This window comes from Loxodonta africana, chromosome 2, assembly GCF_030014295.1.
Source record: "Loxodonta africana isolate mLoxAfr1 chromosome 2, mLoxAfr1.hap2, whole genome shotgun sequence".
Lineage (NCBI taxonomy): Eukaryota > Metazoa > Chordata > Mammalia > Proboscidea > Elephantidae > Loxodonta > Loxodonta africana.
This window is the reverse complement of record NC_087343.1, coordinates 16,912,283-16,928,358: the sequence shown is the minus strand read 5'-3', so window position 1 is coordinate 16,928,358 and position 16,076 is coordinate 16,912,283. Positions and strand designations below refer to the sequence as shown.

General features: G+C 39.6%; 1 protein-coding gene across 1 annotated transcript in view; it reads left to right on the top strand.

The window, feature by feature from the left end:
* The window catches only part of DNAH5 (dynein axonemal heavy chain 5), a 280,971-nt gene that overhangs the window by 82,673 nt on the left and 182,222 nt on the right, over window positions 1-16,076 (top strand). The window contains exons 30-33 of the mRNA XM_064279684.1: window positions 779-932; window positions 5,338-5,501; window positions 8,884-9,040; window positions 15,522-15,734. Of these exons, the coding sequence (XP_064135754.1) occupies window positions 779-932; window positions 5,338-5,501; window positions 8,884-9,040; window positions 15,522-15,734 (688 nt within the window). The remainder of the gene's footprint in view (window positions 1-778; window positions 933-5,337; window positions 5,502-8,883; window positions 9,041-15,521; window positions 15,735-16,076) is intronic.

Here is a 16,076-nt window from a genome sequence, read left to right as displayed (position 1 = left end):
AAGAGCCAGAAGAGGGGAGAAAATTGAATTAGTTGTTTGGTCCCACGAATGGCTCTGCAGTTCTATATTTGGTTTAAAACCAGAGTCTCCATGGAATAGACACAGATGCTCAGAAGAGCGAATATTATTGTCTTTGATGTAGCAACAATAATCAGAGCAAGGTTACTCCGGCAGCTGGGTGGAATTAAGTCAGTACTAGATCTGCTCCTTAGATTACAATGCTCTACCTCTCTGTGGATCAAAGGGGGAAAAATTGGGCTAATAATGTCCAAAAACGATGGTGAATTAACCATTTTTATTTTTTACGAATCTTTTATTTATTATTATTATTTTAATCATTGTACTTTAGGTGAAGGTTTACAGAACAAACTAGCTTCTCATGAAACAATTGGTACACATACTGTTTTTGACATTGGTTACCAACCCCACGACATGTCAACATTCTCCCCTTCTCGACCTTGGGTTCCCTATTACCAGCTTTCCTGACCCTGCCTGCCTTCTAGTCCTTGCCTGTGGACTGGTGTGCCCCCTTAGTCTTGGTTTGTTTTATGGGCCTGTCTAATCTTTGGCTGAAGGTAAGCCTCAGGAGTGACTTCATTCTGAGCTAAAAGGATGTCAGGGGCCATACTCAATTTAACCATTTTTAAATTATAAGAGCCAGTGACATAATTAAAGCTGAAGGAAACAGAAAGTTAACAACTAGGATTTTTTTTGGCTTTTTTTTTAGTTTGAAGACAACAGCAACAAAAATAAATGCTGAACACATTTCTCATTTTAGGTACAATATGCCATTCAAAGCCCAGATTCAAAAATGGGTGCAGTACCTTTCTAACTCAACAGACATCATCGAGAACTGGATGACGGTGCAAAACTTATGGATTTACTTAGAAGCCGTCTTTGTGGGAGGAGACATTGCCAAGCAACTGCCCAAGGTTCTGAAATTTTCCTTATGATATCATCAGGTTTTATATTAGAAAAAATATCCAATAACTAATGATTGCTTTAGAAATGCAATAATATTTCTACTATTGCCACCCGCCCCCGCCAATCTTTTCGTTGCTGTTGATGTTGTTGTTCTTCAAAGAGGGTAACTGATTTTGGAAGAGAAAGAGGTGGAAATCAGAGAGTAAGAAGGCTACAAAGTTGTGAGCTCTGTAGAAAATGAAGGGTAGAACAACAAAGATTGAGTGCCTGCATAAGTGATGTGCTTCTTTAGATACTTTGAAGGTAGAATTTGGTACTGTGTGGAATTATAGAGTAGTTATCTTGACAATGGTAGATAATTTGTTCCTCCACTACTGACATTTTAAAATAACACTCAGTCTATAGCCCACACAATTATATCTGTTCCACAGAATTGACGCAGATCTGCAGAAAAAAGGCTCCAAAACAGAAAGGCTTTCCTCTGAAAATCTTAGGTGTATTTTTCCCATCGAATTGTGTTATAAGATTGAAAAAAAAAAACACAAAACATTTTTATCAAATCTCAACAGTTCTTATTCAGTTACCTTAAATTGTTGGCAATGGTTATATTTTAATTATATATCTGAGTTTTGAAAGTGTGGTTATGTTGAGCATTCTCTTCACTTAGATTTTCTAACTTTCTCTTTGGTTAGTTTTCAATTTAATGTGGAAAACAGATCTGTTAACAAATTGTAAGTCAGACCTTTTGTTTTTTGCCACCAGTGAAATGTATCCTCTATAAGTCTTTCCTCCTTCCTTCCCTTTCTCATTTCCTCCCTCCCTCCATGCTTCCCTCCTTTCTTCTTTCTGTATTTATATTCGGGTATGCATTTCTTTTTTTTCTTCTTGATAGATGGAGAAGAATTTCAAATTGGACTTAATGATGGATACTTTTGCATACAATATTTATGTAGCTAGGTAGGGTTTCTTGTCCTATACTTGGTTATATGTATATATTTAATTTTATTGCATTTTATGTGAAAGTTTACAGTGCAAATTAGTTTCTCATTCAAAAATTTATACACAAATTGTTCTGTGACGTTGGTTGCAATCCCCACAGTGTGTCAGCACTCTCCCCCTTTCCCTTTCCACCCTGGGTTCTCCGTGTCCATTTATCCAGTTTTCCTGTCCCTTCCTGCCTTCTCACCTTTGCTTTTGGGCAAGTGTTGCCCATTTGGTCTCGTATACTTGACTGAACCAAGCAGCAGCTCCTCACATGTGTTATTGTTTGTTTCATAGGCCTGTGTAATCGTTGGTTGAAAGGTGGACTTTGGGAGTGGCTTCAGTTTTGAGTTGAGTGTCTGAGGGGACCATAGTCTTGGAGGTTCTTCCAGGCTCTGTCAGATCAGTAAGTCTGGTCTTGTTTTGTGAATTTGAGTTTTATTCTACATTTTTCTCCCTCTCTGTCTAGAGCCCTCTATTTGATCACTGTCAGAGTGGTTGATGGTGGTAGCTGGGCACCATCTAGTTCTAGACTCAGGCTGGTGGAGGTGGTGATTCATTGGTCCATTAGTCCTTTGGACTGACATTTTCCTTGTGTCTTTGGTTTTCTTCATTCCTCTTTGCTCCAAACATGATGGGACCAGTAGATGTATCTTAGATGGCTGTTTGCAAACTTTTAAGACCCCAGATACTGCTCTCCAAAGCAGCATGTGGAACATTTTCTTTATGAACTATGCTATGCCAGTTGACCTAGATATCCCCAGTAACTTGGTCCCTCAAGGTGTTTGGACATGTCTAAGAAGCTTTTATGACTTTGCCTTGGTCAAGTTGTGCTGATTTCCCCTATATTGTGTGTTGTCTTTCCCTTTACCAGTTAATACTTGTCTACTCTTTAGTTAGTTATTTCCCCTCCCAACCCATGTGCTCTCTCGAATAACCATCAAAAACATTTTTTTTTTTCTGTGTGTAAACCTTTTCTTGGGTTTTTATAATAGTGGTCTCATACAATATTTGCCATTTTGTGATTGACTTATTTCACTCAGCATAATGGCCTCCAGGTTCACCCATATTGTGAGATATTTCAAGGATTCACGTTGTTCTTTATTTGTTGTTGTTAGGTGCCATCGAGTTGGTTCCGACTCAGCAATCCTATATACAACAGAACAAAACACTGCCTGGACCTGCACTATCCTCATAATCATTATACTTGAGCTTATTATTGCAGCCATTGTGTCTATCCATCTCATTGAGGGTCATCCTCTTTTTCGCTGACCCTCTATTTTATCAAGCATGATGTCTTTCTTCAGGGACTGGCCCCTCCTGGTAACATGTCCAAAGTATGTAAGACAAAGCGTCAGCATCCTTGCTTCTAATGAGCATTCTGGCTATACTTCTTCCAAATTGTTCTTTATAGTTGCATAGTATTCCATTGTGTGTATGTACCATGATTTGTTTATCCATTCATCTGTTGATGGGCACTTAGGTGGTTTCCATCTTTTTTTTTTGCTATTGTGGATAATGCTGCAGTGGACATGGGTATCCATATGTCTATTTGTACTACAGCTCTTATCTCTCTAGGATGTATTTCTAGGAGCGGGATTGCTGGATGGTATGGTATTTCTATTTGTAGTTTTTTAAGGAGGTGCTATATTGTTATCCATAGTGGTTGTACCGTTTTACATTCTCACCAGCAATGCACAAGCATTCCCGTCTCCCTGCAACATCTCTGACATTTGTTACTTTCTGTTTTTTTTTTTTTTTTTTTTTTTAATTTTTGCCCGTAATGTCTGGGTGAGACAGTATCTCACTGTAGTTTTGATTTGCGTTTCTCTAATGGCTGATGATCGTGAGCATTTCCTCTTGTGTCTGTTAGCTCCCTGAATGTCTTCTTTGGTGAAGTGTCTGTTCATATCCTTTACCCATTTTTTAAGTTGAATTTTTGTTTTTGAGATGTTGAAGTATTCTGTAAATTTTAGAGATTAGACCCTTGTCAGATATATCATAGCCAAATTTTTTTCCCCAGTCTGTAGATTCTCTTTTTACTCTTTTGCAGAAAGAAGTCTTTGGATGAGCATAAGTACTTAATTTTTAGGAACTCTCAGTTATCTAGTTTATCTTCTGGTATTTGTCATTGTTACTTATGGTTTGTATTCTCTTTATGCCATGTATTAGAGCCCCTAGGGTTGTCCTTATTTTTCTCTTCCTTGATCTTTATCATTTCAGGTTTTATACTTAGGTCTTTGATCCATTCTGAGTTTTTGTGTATGGTGTGAAGTATGGCTCCTGCTTCATTTTTTTTGAAAATATAGTTTGAAATATATTCAGTATATTCTTATTAGTGAAATATAGAAGGTTTTAAAGAAGAAAATAATTATTCCTACCACCTCAAAATAATCTGATTTTTTCTGAAAAAAGTCTATTTTTTAAATTTTATTTTACAATCTTAGGGTCATAGTATAATTAAGTTTTGTATCCTTATTTTTAATAGTTTATTTCTTGAGTGCACATCCCAATATTCAATTCAGAAAACTGGAGAAACAGAAAAGTACATTTAATCATTCCATTGGGAGATAACTGATGATAACAATTGACAGTGTCCTTCCTGCCAAATTGTATTGTATCGTATTACTGTTTTTTTAAAATCTTTTTTTCTGTTTTTAATTGACCTTGGGGTTATAGGGTTGAGTTAAAGATTCTTATTGAAGAAAGTTAGTGTTATGGTGCAAAAGGCCTTAGGAGAATTTGGAATAGAACATGTGTGACTTTAGATGCATATGGCTGGGGTATTAAGACTTGTAAGGAGCCCTGGTGGTACAGTGGTTAAAAACTGGGCTGCTAATGGAAAGGTTGGTAGTTCAAACTCACCAGCCGCTCTGAGGGAGAAAAATGTGGCAATTGGTTTCCGTAAAGATTACAGCCTTGGAAACCCTATGGGACAGTTCTACTCTGTCCTATAGGGTTGCTATGAGTTGGAATCAACTCCACAGCAACAGGTTTATTAAGACTTGTTAGAACTCTGGGAGGGCCTCCTGTGATGGTTCTGTGGTAGAATTCTTGCCTTCCATGTGGGAGATTTGGGTTTGATCCTGGCCAGTGCACCTCAAGCACAGCTATCACCCATCTGTCAGTGGAGGCTTGCGTGTTGCCATAATGCCAAACAGGTTTCAGTAGAGCTTCCAGTATAAGACAGATCAGAAAAAAAGCCTGGCGATATACTTCAAAAAATCATCCAATGAAAACTCTAGGATCACAACTGTCTGATGACCACTGATCCTGGGGAGTGGTGCAGAACTGGGCAGTGTTTCATTCCGTTGTGCATGGGGTTGGCATGAGTTGGGGGCCGACTTGATGGCATCTGACAACAAACGTGAGATTCTCTGTCCCCGAGATCATATACATGCCTGAGTGTGCTCTGTTACCACGTTCTTACAGGAAGCCAAGCGCTTTTCCAACATAGATAAATCTTGGGTGAAGATCATGACTCGGGCGCACGAAATGCCAAATGTGGTTCAGTGCTGTGTTGGAGATGAGACCATGGGACAGCTTTTACCCCACTTGCTGGACCAGCTGGAAATATGCCAAAAATCCCTTACCGGGTAAGTTCACTACCGTGTTTACCTTTGAAAGGTCTCTTTACATCTTAGAGATGCAAGGGAACAGAGAGACTAGGTAGCATTAACCAAGTCAGCTTTATTTTGCTATTACTAAAGTCATGTTTAGGAGTCCCTGGGTGGTGCGAATGGATGAGCCCTCGACTGCTAACCAAAAGGTTGGAGATTTGAGTCTACCCAGAAGTGTCTCAGAAGAAAGACTTGGTGAGCTACCTCCAAAAGATCAGTCACTGAAAACCCAGTGGAGCCTCGTTCTGCTCTGACATGCATGGTGTCGGACTCCGTGGGAACTGGAGAAGAACAAGTCATATTGAAAGTTGTTGCGCAGATAAAACTAACAGTTTGGAGCCCTGCTCTCTTCAAGCACGGACAAGGTCTTGTCCTGATGTTGCAGTTACAGGAATTAAGATTGTTTCTGTGACCGGGACAAGATCTCAACAAATGTTCTCATATAGTCACTGCTTTTTAAAATTAATACACTTATTTTCTGATTTATGCTTCTCAGACAAGCATTCGAAGAACCAAAATATTTCATGATACTCAGCCAAGGACAATTAGAAACTGTGTATTATACACAAGCAGGCAACATTAGACAGTAATGAATGCCTCCTGTAATATCTATCAGTTTGTGCACTCACACATGTACACATACACATGCATTCACATACACACACCACATCTCTGTTTTTCTCTTTTCTGTCTCATTTTTTTAATCCTGGGTAGATTCTGCTGTATTAGTCAACCTTTTGCACCATTTTATAACTCCTCAGAGCAAAAAGTCTGCTCTAAAATGATGTGCAGTTTTTCCTGAGCTTTCCTTGGCTTTTGATTCTGTTGCCAGGAACAGGTTATGAGTCACATGTATAAATAAGCCCAGTATAAATCTGTGGGTGTTAATGTTTACACAAAACAACATCATCCTGAGATGACAAGGGTTGGCATTGATAGGAACAGTGCAATGCATTGAATTGTGTCCCCTAAAACTATGTGTCACCTTGTGGTTGTCCTCTATTTTGTGATTTCCCTACGTGTTATAAACCATAATCTCTGCCTGTGGTTAAAGAGGATTAGGGTAGGATGTAACACTCTTGCTCAGGTTACATCCCTGATCCAATTTAAAGGGAGTTTCCTGGAGCGTGGCCTGCACCACCTTTTATCCTACAAGAGATGAAAGGAAAGGGAAGCAAGCAGAGAGTTGGGGACCTCACGCCACAAGAAAGAAGCACAAGGAGCAGAGCACATCCTTTAGACCTGGGGTTCCTATGCGGAGAAGCTCCTTTTTCAGGGGAAGACCTTTGTCCAGAGCCAACAGAGAGAGAAAGCCTTCCCCTCTAGCTGACACTCTGAATTTGGACTTCTAGCCTAGTAGACTGTGAGAAAATAAATTTCTCTTTGTTAAAGGCATCCCTACTTTTGGTATTTCTGTTATAGCAGTGCTAGATGACTAAGACGAACAGTCTTCATAAAGAGCAGGTAATAATTTGAGTGGTGGTCCAGTAGAAGTGTCTCCATGAAGAGAAGCTGTCTTTTCTGTGCCCTCCTGAAGCTTGAGCTGCTGTATTCCACACACCTCCTCCGATTGTCAGCTAACTGGATAGAAAATATTACCTGGCTTCTCACGAGAATCAGAGCAGGGTGTTATAAAGAGAGTAAGAAGTTATGGGTAGGAATTCATAACTAAGTTATTAAGAGTGAAAGTCAAAATTATACAAACAAATAGGATTGGGATATTTTTAATAATGAAATTAAGCATATTTAAACTAAAACAAAGAAAACATAAAAGCATAAAAGTCAGGCTTTAAGACAATGGAGGGGGGAAGTTAGGCCTCCAAGCAGCCTCTGCTCTTACCCTGCCCCCTCTTTGAGGCCAGACTTTGTGCTTTTTCACATCCCAAAAATACATAGACCCAACTGCAGCAACAAGGGCTTGTAATGGCTCTTACTGAGCGTCCTGTGGGCGCGGGAGAGGACGGTGATGGCACACGCAGCAAGGCTTTACCTGAATCTTCACTAAAGACACGTCTGTCTTCTTTCCTAAATGTTGCACTTGCTGCAAGCCTTCCTATATAGCTCCTCCTTTTCTTTCCTTCTTTCAGCCTCTGAAAAAATTCCTCTCTCATTGTCTTAAGTAATTTAGCTATTTCCATGAGCCTGGACATCCCACTCTGAAAACAAAAGTCAAGTGGTTGCCTGAATAAGGGGCCATCAATAGTTCCTCAAGCATGGTTTTGGAGGTTGCCACCTGCATCCAATGTCTTATTCACATAAACCAATTGCCGTCGAGTTGGCTCCCACTCATGGCAACTCTGTGTGTGTCAGAGTAGAAATGTGCTCCATAGCGTTCTCAATTCACCTGATTTTTTGGAAGTAGATCACCAGACCTTTCTTCCGAGGTACCTCTGGGTAGACTTGAACCTCCAACCTTTTGGTTAGCAGCTGAGTGCTTTAACCATTTGCACCACCCAGGAACTTACCCACATAATCACCTGTTAAAACCACTCTTTACCTAGGAGAAGAATTCTACTTCTCTGAAATAAGAATTTCCCCCCTATATTTTTCATAGGAGACAAGTGAATAATACAAACGACAAGGGAAGAAGAGAAAAAAACAAAAAACAAATAAACAAAAAAATAAAAAAGACTCACAAGTCAAAATGATAGTTGGTAAAATTACCAAAAAAAAAAAAAGGAAAGAAAAAAATCCTGTAATTAAAACCACAGTAATAATAACAAAATATGCTAGAAAATGAAGATAAAGAGCTATAGGAACAAAAATAACAGTAAATATATCCATAATGTACAGAGTCATCCTAAAATAAAGCAAATATGAAAATGAAAGCTTAGTTTAAAGCAGGTAAGTGAGAGGAACATCCACGGGGTTTCAGTAACTCCCAGAGGCAGGGAATACTGTTGGTCCTTTCGCATAGCTCATTTTGCTTCTGCTTCTGGTGATGAATTTAGTGGGTTCCTTTTAAGAATACAATTCCAAGAATGAGATGCAGCTTTTAGCTGACACAGCACTGTGCTTGGAAACAAAACAAAACAAAAACAACCCCTTGTGTGTATTTTACTTTGTTCTCTACAAAGGAAGAAAAAGGGTTTCTAGATTAAGCACAAAATATATGCATAACATTTGTGGAAAGTGAAGACCCTCCCCCCCATTTCTGAAAATTCTTTTTTTTTTTTTCCCCATCAGAACATGGAATATTACTTGGTAAAACTAGTAGCAAAACAAGAAACAAATCAAAAAGTCACGTGGGAAAATCCGACTGTCTCAGAGCCTTTCCCCTTTTTCCATCCAGGTTAATTTGTTCCCAGAAAGGCCTGTTTTGTGTGTTTAATAAGCTTATCTTCTTCCTCCCACTTAGATACTTGGAGAAGAAGCGACTTTGTTTTCCTCGGTTCTTCTTCGTCTCGGACCCTGCCCTTCTGGAGATTCTGGGTCAGGCCTCGGACTCACACACCATACAAGCCCATTTGCTGAATGTGTTTGACAACATTAAAACCGTCAAGTTTCATGAAAAGGTTCGTCTAATTCTGAATGGTGGACAGCAGCCACCAAGCTTTAAAAGCTCACCTGTCTTTTTTAAGACAGTCGACATTGTGTTTAGAAAGGGTTACTTCCCTGCCCATTAACTCTTACTCAGTGACTAAAACCAAACTTTTGAGCCCAATATGCCTTCAGAGCCATGTGACTTTGTAACACCCAAGGTGTGGATTTGGATAAAGTTGCCCTGGTGGTGCAACTGTTAAGCACTCTGCTGCTAATGGAAAGGTTGATGGTTAGAACTCACCCAGTGGCTCTGTGGGAGAAGAGACCTGGTGACCTGCTCCTTTAAAGATTGCTGTGGTTGTCAGGTGCCATGGAGTCAGTTCTAACTCCTAGTGACCCTTTGTATAACAGAACAGAACACTGCCCGGTCCTGTACCGTCCTCATGATCATTGTTACGCTTGAGCCCATTGTTGCAGCCACTGTGTCAATCCATCTAGTTGAGGATCTTCCTCATTTTCGTTGATCCTCTTCGTTGACCCTCTTCTTTACCAAGCATGATGTCCTTCTCCAGGGGCTGGTCCCTCCTGACGACATGTCCAAAGTATATGAGACGAAGTCTTGCCATACTTGCTTCCAAGGAGCATTCTGGTTGTCTTCTACCAAGACAGATTTGTTTGTTCTTCTGGCGGTCCATGGTATATGTGATACTCTTAGTCCACACCATAATTTAAAGGCGTCAATTCTTCTTTGGCCTTCCGTATTCATGGTCTTGCTTTCGTGTGCATATGAGGCAATTGAAAACACCATGGCTTGGGTCAGGCTCACTTTAGTCCGCAAAGTGACATCTTTGGTTTTTAACACTTTAAAGAGGTCTTTTACAGCAGATTTGCCCAATGCAGTGTATTGTTTGATTTCTTGACTGCTGCTTCCATGGGAATTTATTGTGGATCCAAGTGAAACGAAGTCTCTGACAACTTCAATATTTTCTCTGTTTATCACGATGTTGCTTATTGGTCCTGTTGTGAGGATTTTTATTTTCTTTATGTTGAGGTGAAATCCATGCTGAAGGCTGTAGTCTCTGATCTTCATCAGTAAGTACTTCAAGTCCTCTTCACTTTCAGCAAGAAAAGTTATTAGTGACTCTTCCTCCAGTCCTGAAGCCACGTTCTTCTTCATATAGTCCAGCTTCTCGGATATTTGCTCAGCATACTTTTTTTTTTTTTATACAGATTGAATAGGTATGGTGAAAGGATACAACCCTGATGCACACTTTTCCTGAGTTTAAACCATGTAGTGTCTATTTGAATGACTGTCTCTTGGTCTATGAACAGGTTCCTCATGAGTACAGTTAAGTGTTCAGAAATTCCCATTCTTCACAGTGTTATCCATAATTTGTTGTGATCTACAATTCAGTGCCTTTGCATAGTCAATAAAACGCAGTTAAATGTATTTCTGATATCCTTTGTTCCACATCTTCTTCTGAATCTGGCTTGAATTTCTGGCAGTTCCCTAATGATGTACTGCTGCAATCCCTTTTGAATGATTTTCAGCATAATTCTACTTGTGTATGATATCAGTGATCCTGTTTGATAATTTCCACATTCTGTTGGATCACTTTTCATTGAAATGGGCACAGTATGGAGCTCTTCCACTTGGTTGGCCCGGCAGCTGTCCTCCAACTTTCTTGGCACAGATGAGTGAGCACATCCAGCACTGCATCTGTTTGTTGAAACATCTCAATTGGTATTCCATCAATTTCCTGGATCCTTGTTTTCCACCAGTGCCTTCAGCGCAGCTTGGACTTCTTCCTTCAGTACCATTGGCTCCTGATCATATGCTGTCTCCTGAAATGGTTGAACGTCGACCAGTTCTTTCTGTACAATGACTCTGTGCATTCCTTCCATCTTCTTTTGATGCTTCCTACATTGTTCAACATTTTGCCCATAGGATTCTTCAACATTTCAACTCCATGCTTAAAGCTTTTCTTGAGAAATGTGCAGCATTTTCTGTCCTTTTGGTTTTCTAATTCCAGGTCTTTGCACATTTTATTATGATATTGTACTTTGTCTTCTCGAGCCGTTCTTTGAAATCTCCTGTTCAGCTATTTTACTTCATCATTTCTTCCTTTTCACTTTAGTTACTCTATGTTTAAGAATAGGTTTTAGAGCCTCTTCTGACACCCATTTTGGTCTTTTCTTTCTTTCCTGTCTTTTTAATAACCTCTTGCTTTCTTCATATATGATGTCCTTGATGTCATTTCACAACTCGTCTGGTCTTTGGTCATTAGTGTTCAATGTGTCAAATCTGTTCTTTGGATGGTCTCTAAATTCAGGAGGGATATACTCAAGGTTGGACTTTGACTCTCAGAGACTCGTTCTCATTTTCTTCAACTTCAGCTTGAACTTGCATATAAGCAATTGATGTTCTCTTCCAAAGTCAGTTCCTGGCCTCGTTTTGACTGATGATATTGAGCTTTTCCATCCTCTCTTTCCACAGATGTAGTCGATTTGATTCCTGTCTATTCCATCTGGCAAGGTCCACATGTATAGTTGCCATTCATGTTGTTGAAAAAAGGTATTTGTAATGAAGAAGTCGTTGGTCTTGCAAAATTCTATCATGCAATCTCTGGCATAATTTGTTTCTATCACGGAGGCTGTATTTTCCAACTACTGATCACATACAGATTAACTACTTTCGAATACAACAAAACAAAGAAACCAATTGCTTATGAAATAGTGCCTTAAATAAACAAAATTGCCACAATGATTTGATTGTTTTAATCAGATTTTAGAAGTTTTCAGCATGGTGATCATCTCTGTTTTCCATCATGCTTGATTGATACCTTTTTTTTTTTTTTTAAACCATCCTAACAAGCTTATAGAATCGTGGATATGTATGGGATCCAAAAAGTGTCATTCAACTTGAGGAAGGTACTTGGGAAGCCCCAGAAGATACTAATTTGTCACGCCACCCAATTCCTGCGGAAAGTGTCCCTTCTCATTTAACGATGTATTCAGGTGCCCTCGAGCGCTTCCTCATACACACCCTTAGCAACATTCGCTTTTTCATCCTAGCATGAAAATTTCATTTATTGAGCAACTATGATATGCCAAGCATCCTTGGGTGGTGCAAACAGTTTGCACTTGGCTATTTACCCAAAGGGCAGTGATTTGAATACCTCTGTTGGTGGTGCAAAAGAAAGTCCTGTAATCTGCTTTCATAAGATTACAGCCATTGAAGCCCTATGGAGCTCAGTTCTACTCTGACACAGCTGGGGTCACTATGAGTTGGAATCCACTCAATGGCAAGAGGATGATACACCAGGAGTTGTGCTTAACAGTAGGAATATACCAATCTCAAGGAACTTATGCTCTGGTGGAGGAGATAGATAAGTCAACAAAGAGTTTCTGTAGAATGCAGGTAGCGTAGTGGCAGAGTTACACCACTGCAGTCCATTAAAAGCCAGTCATGGCCCAGTTGTGAACCAAAAGGTTGGCGGTTCCAACCCACCTGGTGGCTCTGTGGGAGAAAAGACTTGACAGTCGGCTCATGTAAAGATTACAGCCTAGGAAACCCTATGGAGCAGTTCCTCTCTGTCTTATAGGATCGCAGTGAGTTGAAATTGACCCAATGGCACACACCACCAACAACAACCACAACAAGAACAACAACAGCTATGTGCCAAGCCTGATCCTTGTCCTGGGTTTCCAAGGAGGAACCATCATAATCAATACTGAAGTGGTTTTTATGCAGAACAATACTCAATAGAAATTTGGCAGTTAAGCTGTTGATGATTTTGCCTGGAATGATTAATTTCTTGTATAACACACAAAGAACATGGGAATGCAGATCGGGGAGCCCTAACCTGAGCTGGGGTCCACGGGAAGGCCTCCTGCAGAGGAATGTGGTGCTTGACCTGAATTTTGAGGGCTAGTGGAAGGTAGCCAGGTAGGTGAAGACGGGAGCCATGGGCCAGTCAGCGGGAAGGGCAAGCAAGAGCGTGGAGGTGTGGGCAGCCCAGGATCCCTGGAATGGTAAGTGTGAGGTGGGAGGGAGTGGTGAGTAAAGGGAGAAAGGAAGAAGGAAGTGTGGACCAGATTCCAAAAGGTAAGTGCATCATACCACAGAATTCTACTTTTCATCCTGGATATAACCAAAGGTCATGGAAAGTTTTTTTTTTTTTTGTCATCAATTTATTTTTTAATTCTTTCTTTTTCATGAATTTATTCTATTTTTGTTGTTGAGAATTTATACAGCAGAACATATAACAGTTCAACAACTTCTACATTTACAATTCAGTGACATTGATTACATTCTTTGAGTTTTGCAGCCAGTCTCACCCTCGTTTTCTGAGTTGTTCCTCCCCCGTTAACGAAAACTCATTGCCCCCTAAGTTTCCTGTGTAAGCTTTTGAGTTACTCTTGTGAATTATATCCTGTACAGATATATTTTAAAAGGGTTCAATGCTCAAAGCAGTCATTCTTTACTAGTTAAGCTAAACTGTTGTTTGGTTTTGAGACTTTAAGGGATATTTTTGGTTTAAGGCTTACGGTTTAAAGATGATCTCAGGGGAATAGTTTCAGGGGTTCATTCCAGCCTCCATGAACAGCTGCCCCTATTTCCAGGAGACCAGAAGAACCAGACGGTGCCTGGCTACCGCTACTGAACTATAGATTCTATAGAAGAATCCTGACCAAAAGGGGGAAAATGTAGAACAGAATTTTAAAATTACTGTGGAAGATGTTTAAACAGACAAGTGACCTGATTTGTGTAGACTCTCTGGGACAGTGTAGAAGGTGGAATGGAAGGGGGCAAGGAAAGCAGGATTGGAAACAACTGCAAAATCAAGATGGAAAAGGATGAACTGCTGTAACAAGGCCCTGACAGAGGAGACAGAGAAGAAGAGGAGACGGGGGATTTTAACAGTTTAAAATCAACGTTTCTTGTAGATTGTTGTGGGATATGTGGGACTGAGGGGACTGAATTAATCAGGAAACCCTTGCTGATGTTTTGCTCAATTTCTTATGCTATAGCTGGTGATCTACCCTCTGACTTTGTGGTTCTGGGCTGAAACTTCTCATTGGCTCATTGTAGACTGAAGATGGTTTAAAGTTCCTCATTTGTCAATTGAATGCCCATAGAGTTTTAGCTTCTGTTCATAAGAATTGCATCTTAAAATGCATGGTTATTGTTTTCTGTTGTTCCTGCCATAAGATCTTAACTACCATGGAAAGATCTGGGTTTGGAGGGCCTTGAAGCTTATACAATTTTATAGATCCTCTTTAAGATATTACAAATACAGTTTTATGTTCAGAGCTTTGGAAGGAATCTGTAAAAATAAGGACCCTCATTGGCTTCTTGGTAGGTGCACTTGTCTTCAACTAAGGAGGACTTCCTTAATACAGTGCTAAATACTGAATATGTCGTGGACTACCAAAAGGACAAGTAAATCAGTCTTAGAAGAAATACAACCAGAGTGCTTCCTAGAAGGAAGCATGGCTAGACTTTGACTTGCTTGCTTTGGACATGTCATCAGGAAAGATTAACTGCTAGAAAAGGACATCATGTCTGGTAAAGTAGAGGATCAGTGAAAATGTGGGGACCCTCCATAAGATGGATTAATACAATAATCGCAACAATGGACTCAAATATACCAACTATCATGAAGATGGCACAGGACTGGGCAATGTTCTATTCTGTTACACATAAGGTCACAATGAGTCAGAGCTGACTTGAAGTCAACTAATAACAAATATGAGCCTGAGGGACCAATATTCCATTTGTCAAACAATAGAAACAATAACAAACAATTGCATTTTGCTTTATAGTTTGCATTATTTTAATTGGCAGGAACAACCTTTGAGGTGGGTAGGGATGTAGGATAGGCATAATTTGTAATGCCTGTTTATAGGCAAGAAATCTAGTCTCATGGTTGTTTTGTGGCCAGTGGATGGTAGGGCACCATTTGAACCTGTATCTTAGAACTCCAAATACCATTGCTATTCTTGTTGTGCCATGTTGCATAGACGTGAAGGGAGATGACCAGAGTAAGAGCTGGGTTTGAATTAGAGGACATTAAACACAACCACTAGCTTCTGCAAATAATACAATGTTTGTAATGCAGAGTCTGAATGACCCGGTCATTGCTAAATCTCAGTTGGATAATCTTGTGCTTCAGAATGACAGACTCTTAGAGAATCTCATCTTACTTGGAAATGTGAGAGATTTTTCAATCATCTCATTTGTATTAAATGTTTCTTCTAGAAAACAAGTTCTTCCCTCTTGAGTATAGATTATTTGAGATTGATTTTGTATTCCTTTTTAGATTTTATGGTTAACTTTTTTTTTTTTTATAGCTTTGGAATTGATTTTACATCATATTTTACTTGTATCTTATGTAGCTTAACTTTCTGTGGGAAGGATAACATTGGCAAGAAAGGAATGGAGGAAAAGTCAAACTTACTTTTCATGTTTTATATGAATATAACTTTTTTTTTTTGTTTCTAACATAGATCTATGATCGCATTCTGTCCATTTCCTCTCGAGAGGGTGAGACGATTGAATTGGGTAAACCTGTGATGGCAGAGGGCAACGTGGAAGTGTGGCTCAATTCTCTCTTGGAAGAATCTCAGTCCTCATTACATCTGGTGATTCGCCAGGCAGCAGCCAGTATTCAAGAAACAGGTTTCCAACTGATTGAATTTCTTTCTTCCTTCCCTGCTCAGGTCAGTGTACTTAGATTGGAAAGTATCTTTCATAGAAGAGTCATTTTAGATGTCAGACATTCGCTGTTTTAAGCTTGACAAATGGCTATAAGTTAACTCTGGACAAATGGAAAGATTTTCGTAAAACCCAAAACCAAACCAAACCCACTGCCGTCGAGTCGATCCCGACTCATAGCGACCTTATAAGGATTCGTTAAATATACATCAGTTTATATATTTCAGCCACAGATTCTTTGGTTATATATCTATCTCTGTAGCTATACCTGTGCATGATAGATAGACTTACTTATGTATTTAGTTGTAGAGATACTCAATACATTGTATTTAACTTAAATCAGGTCT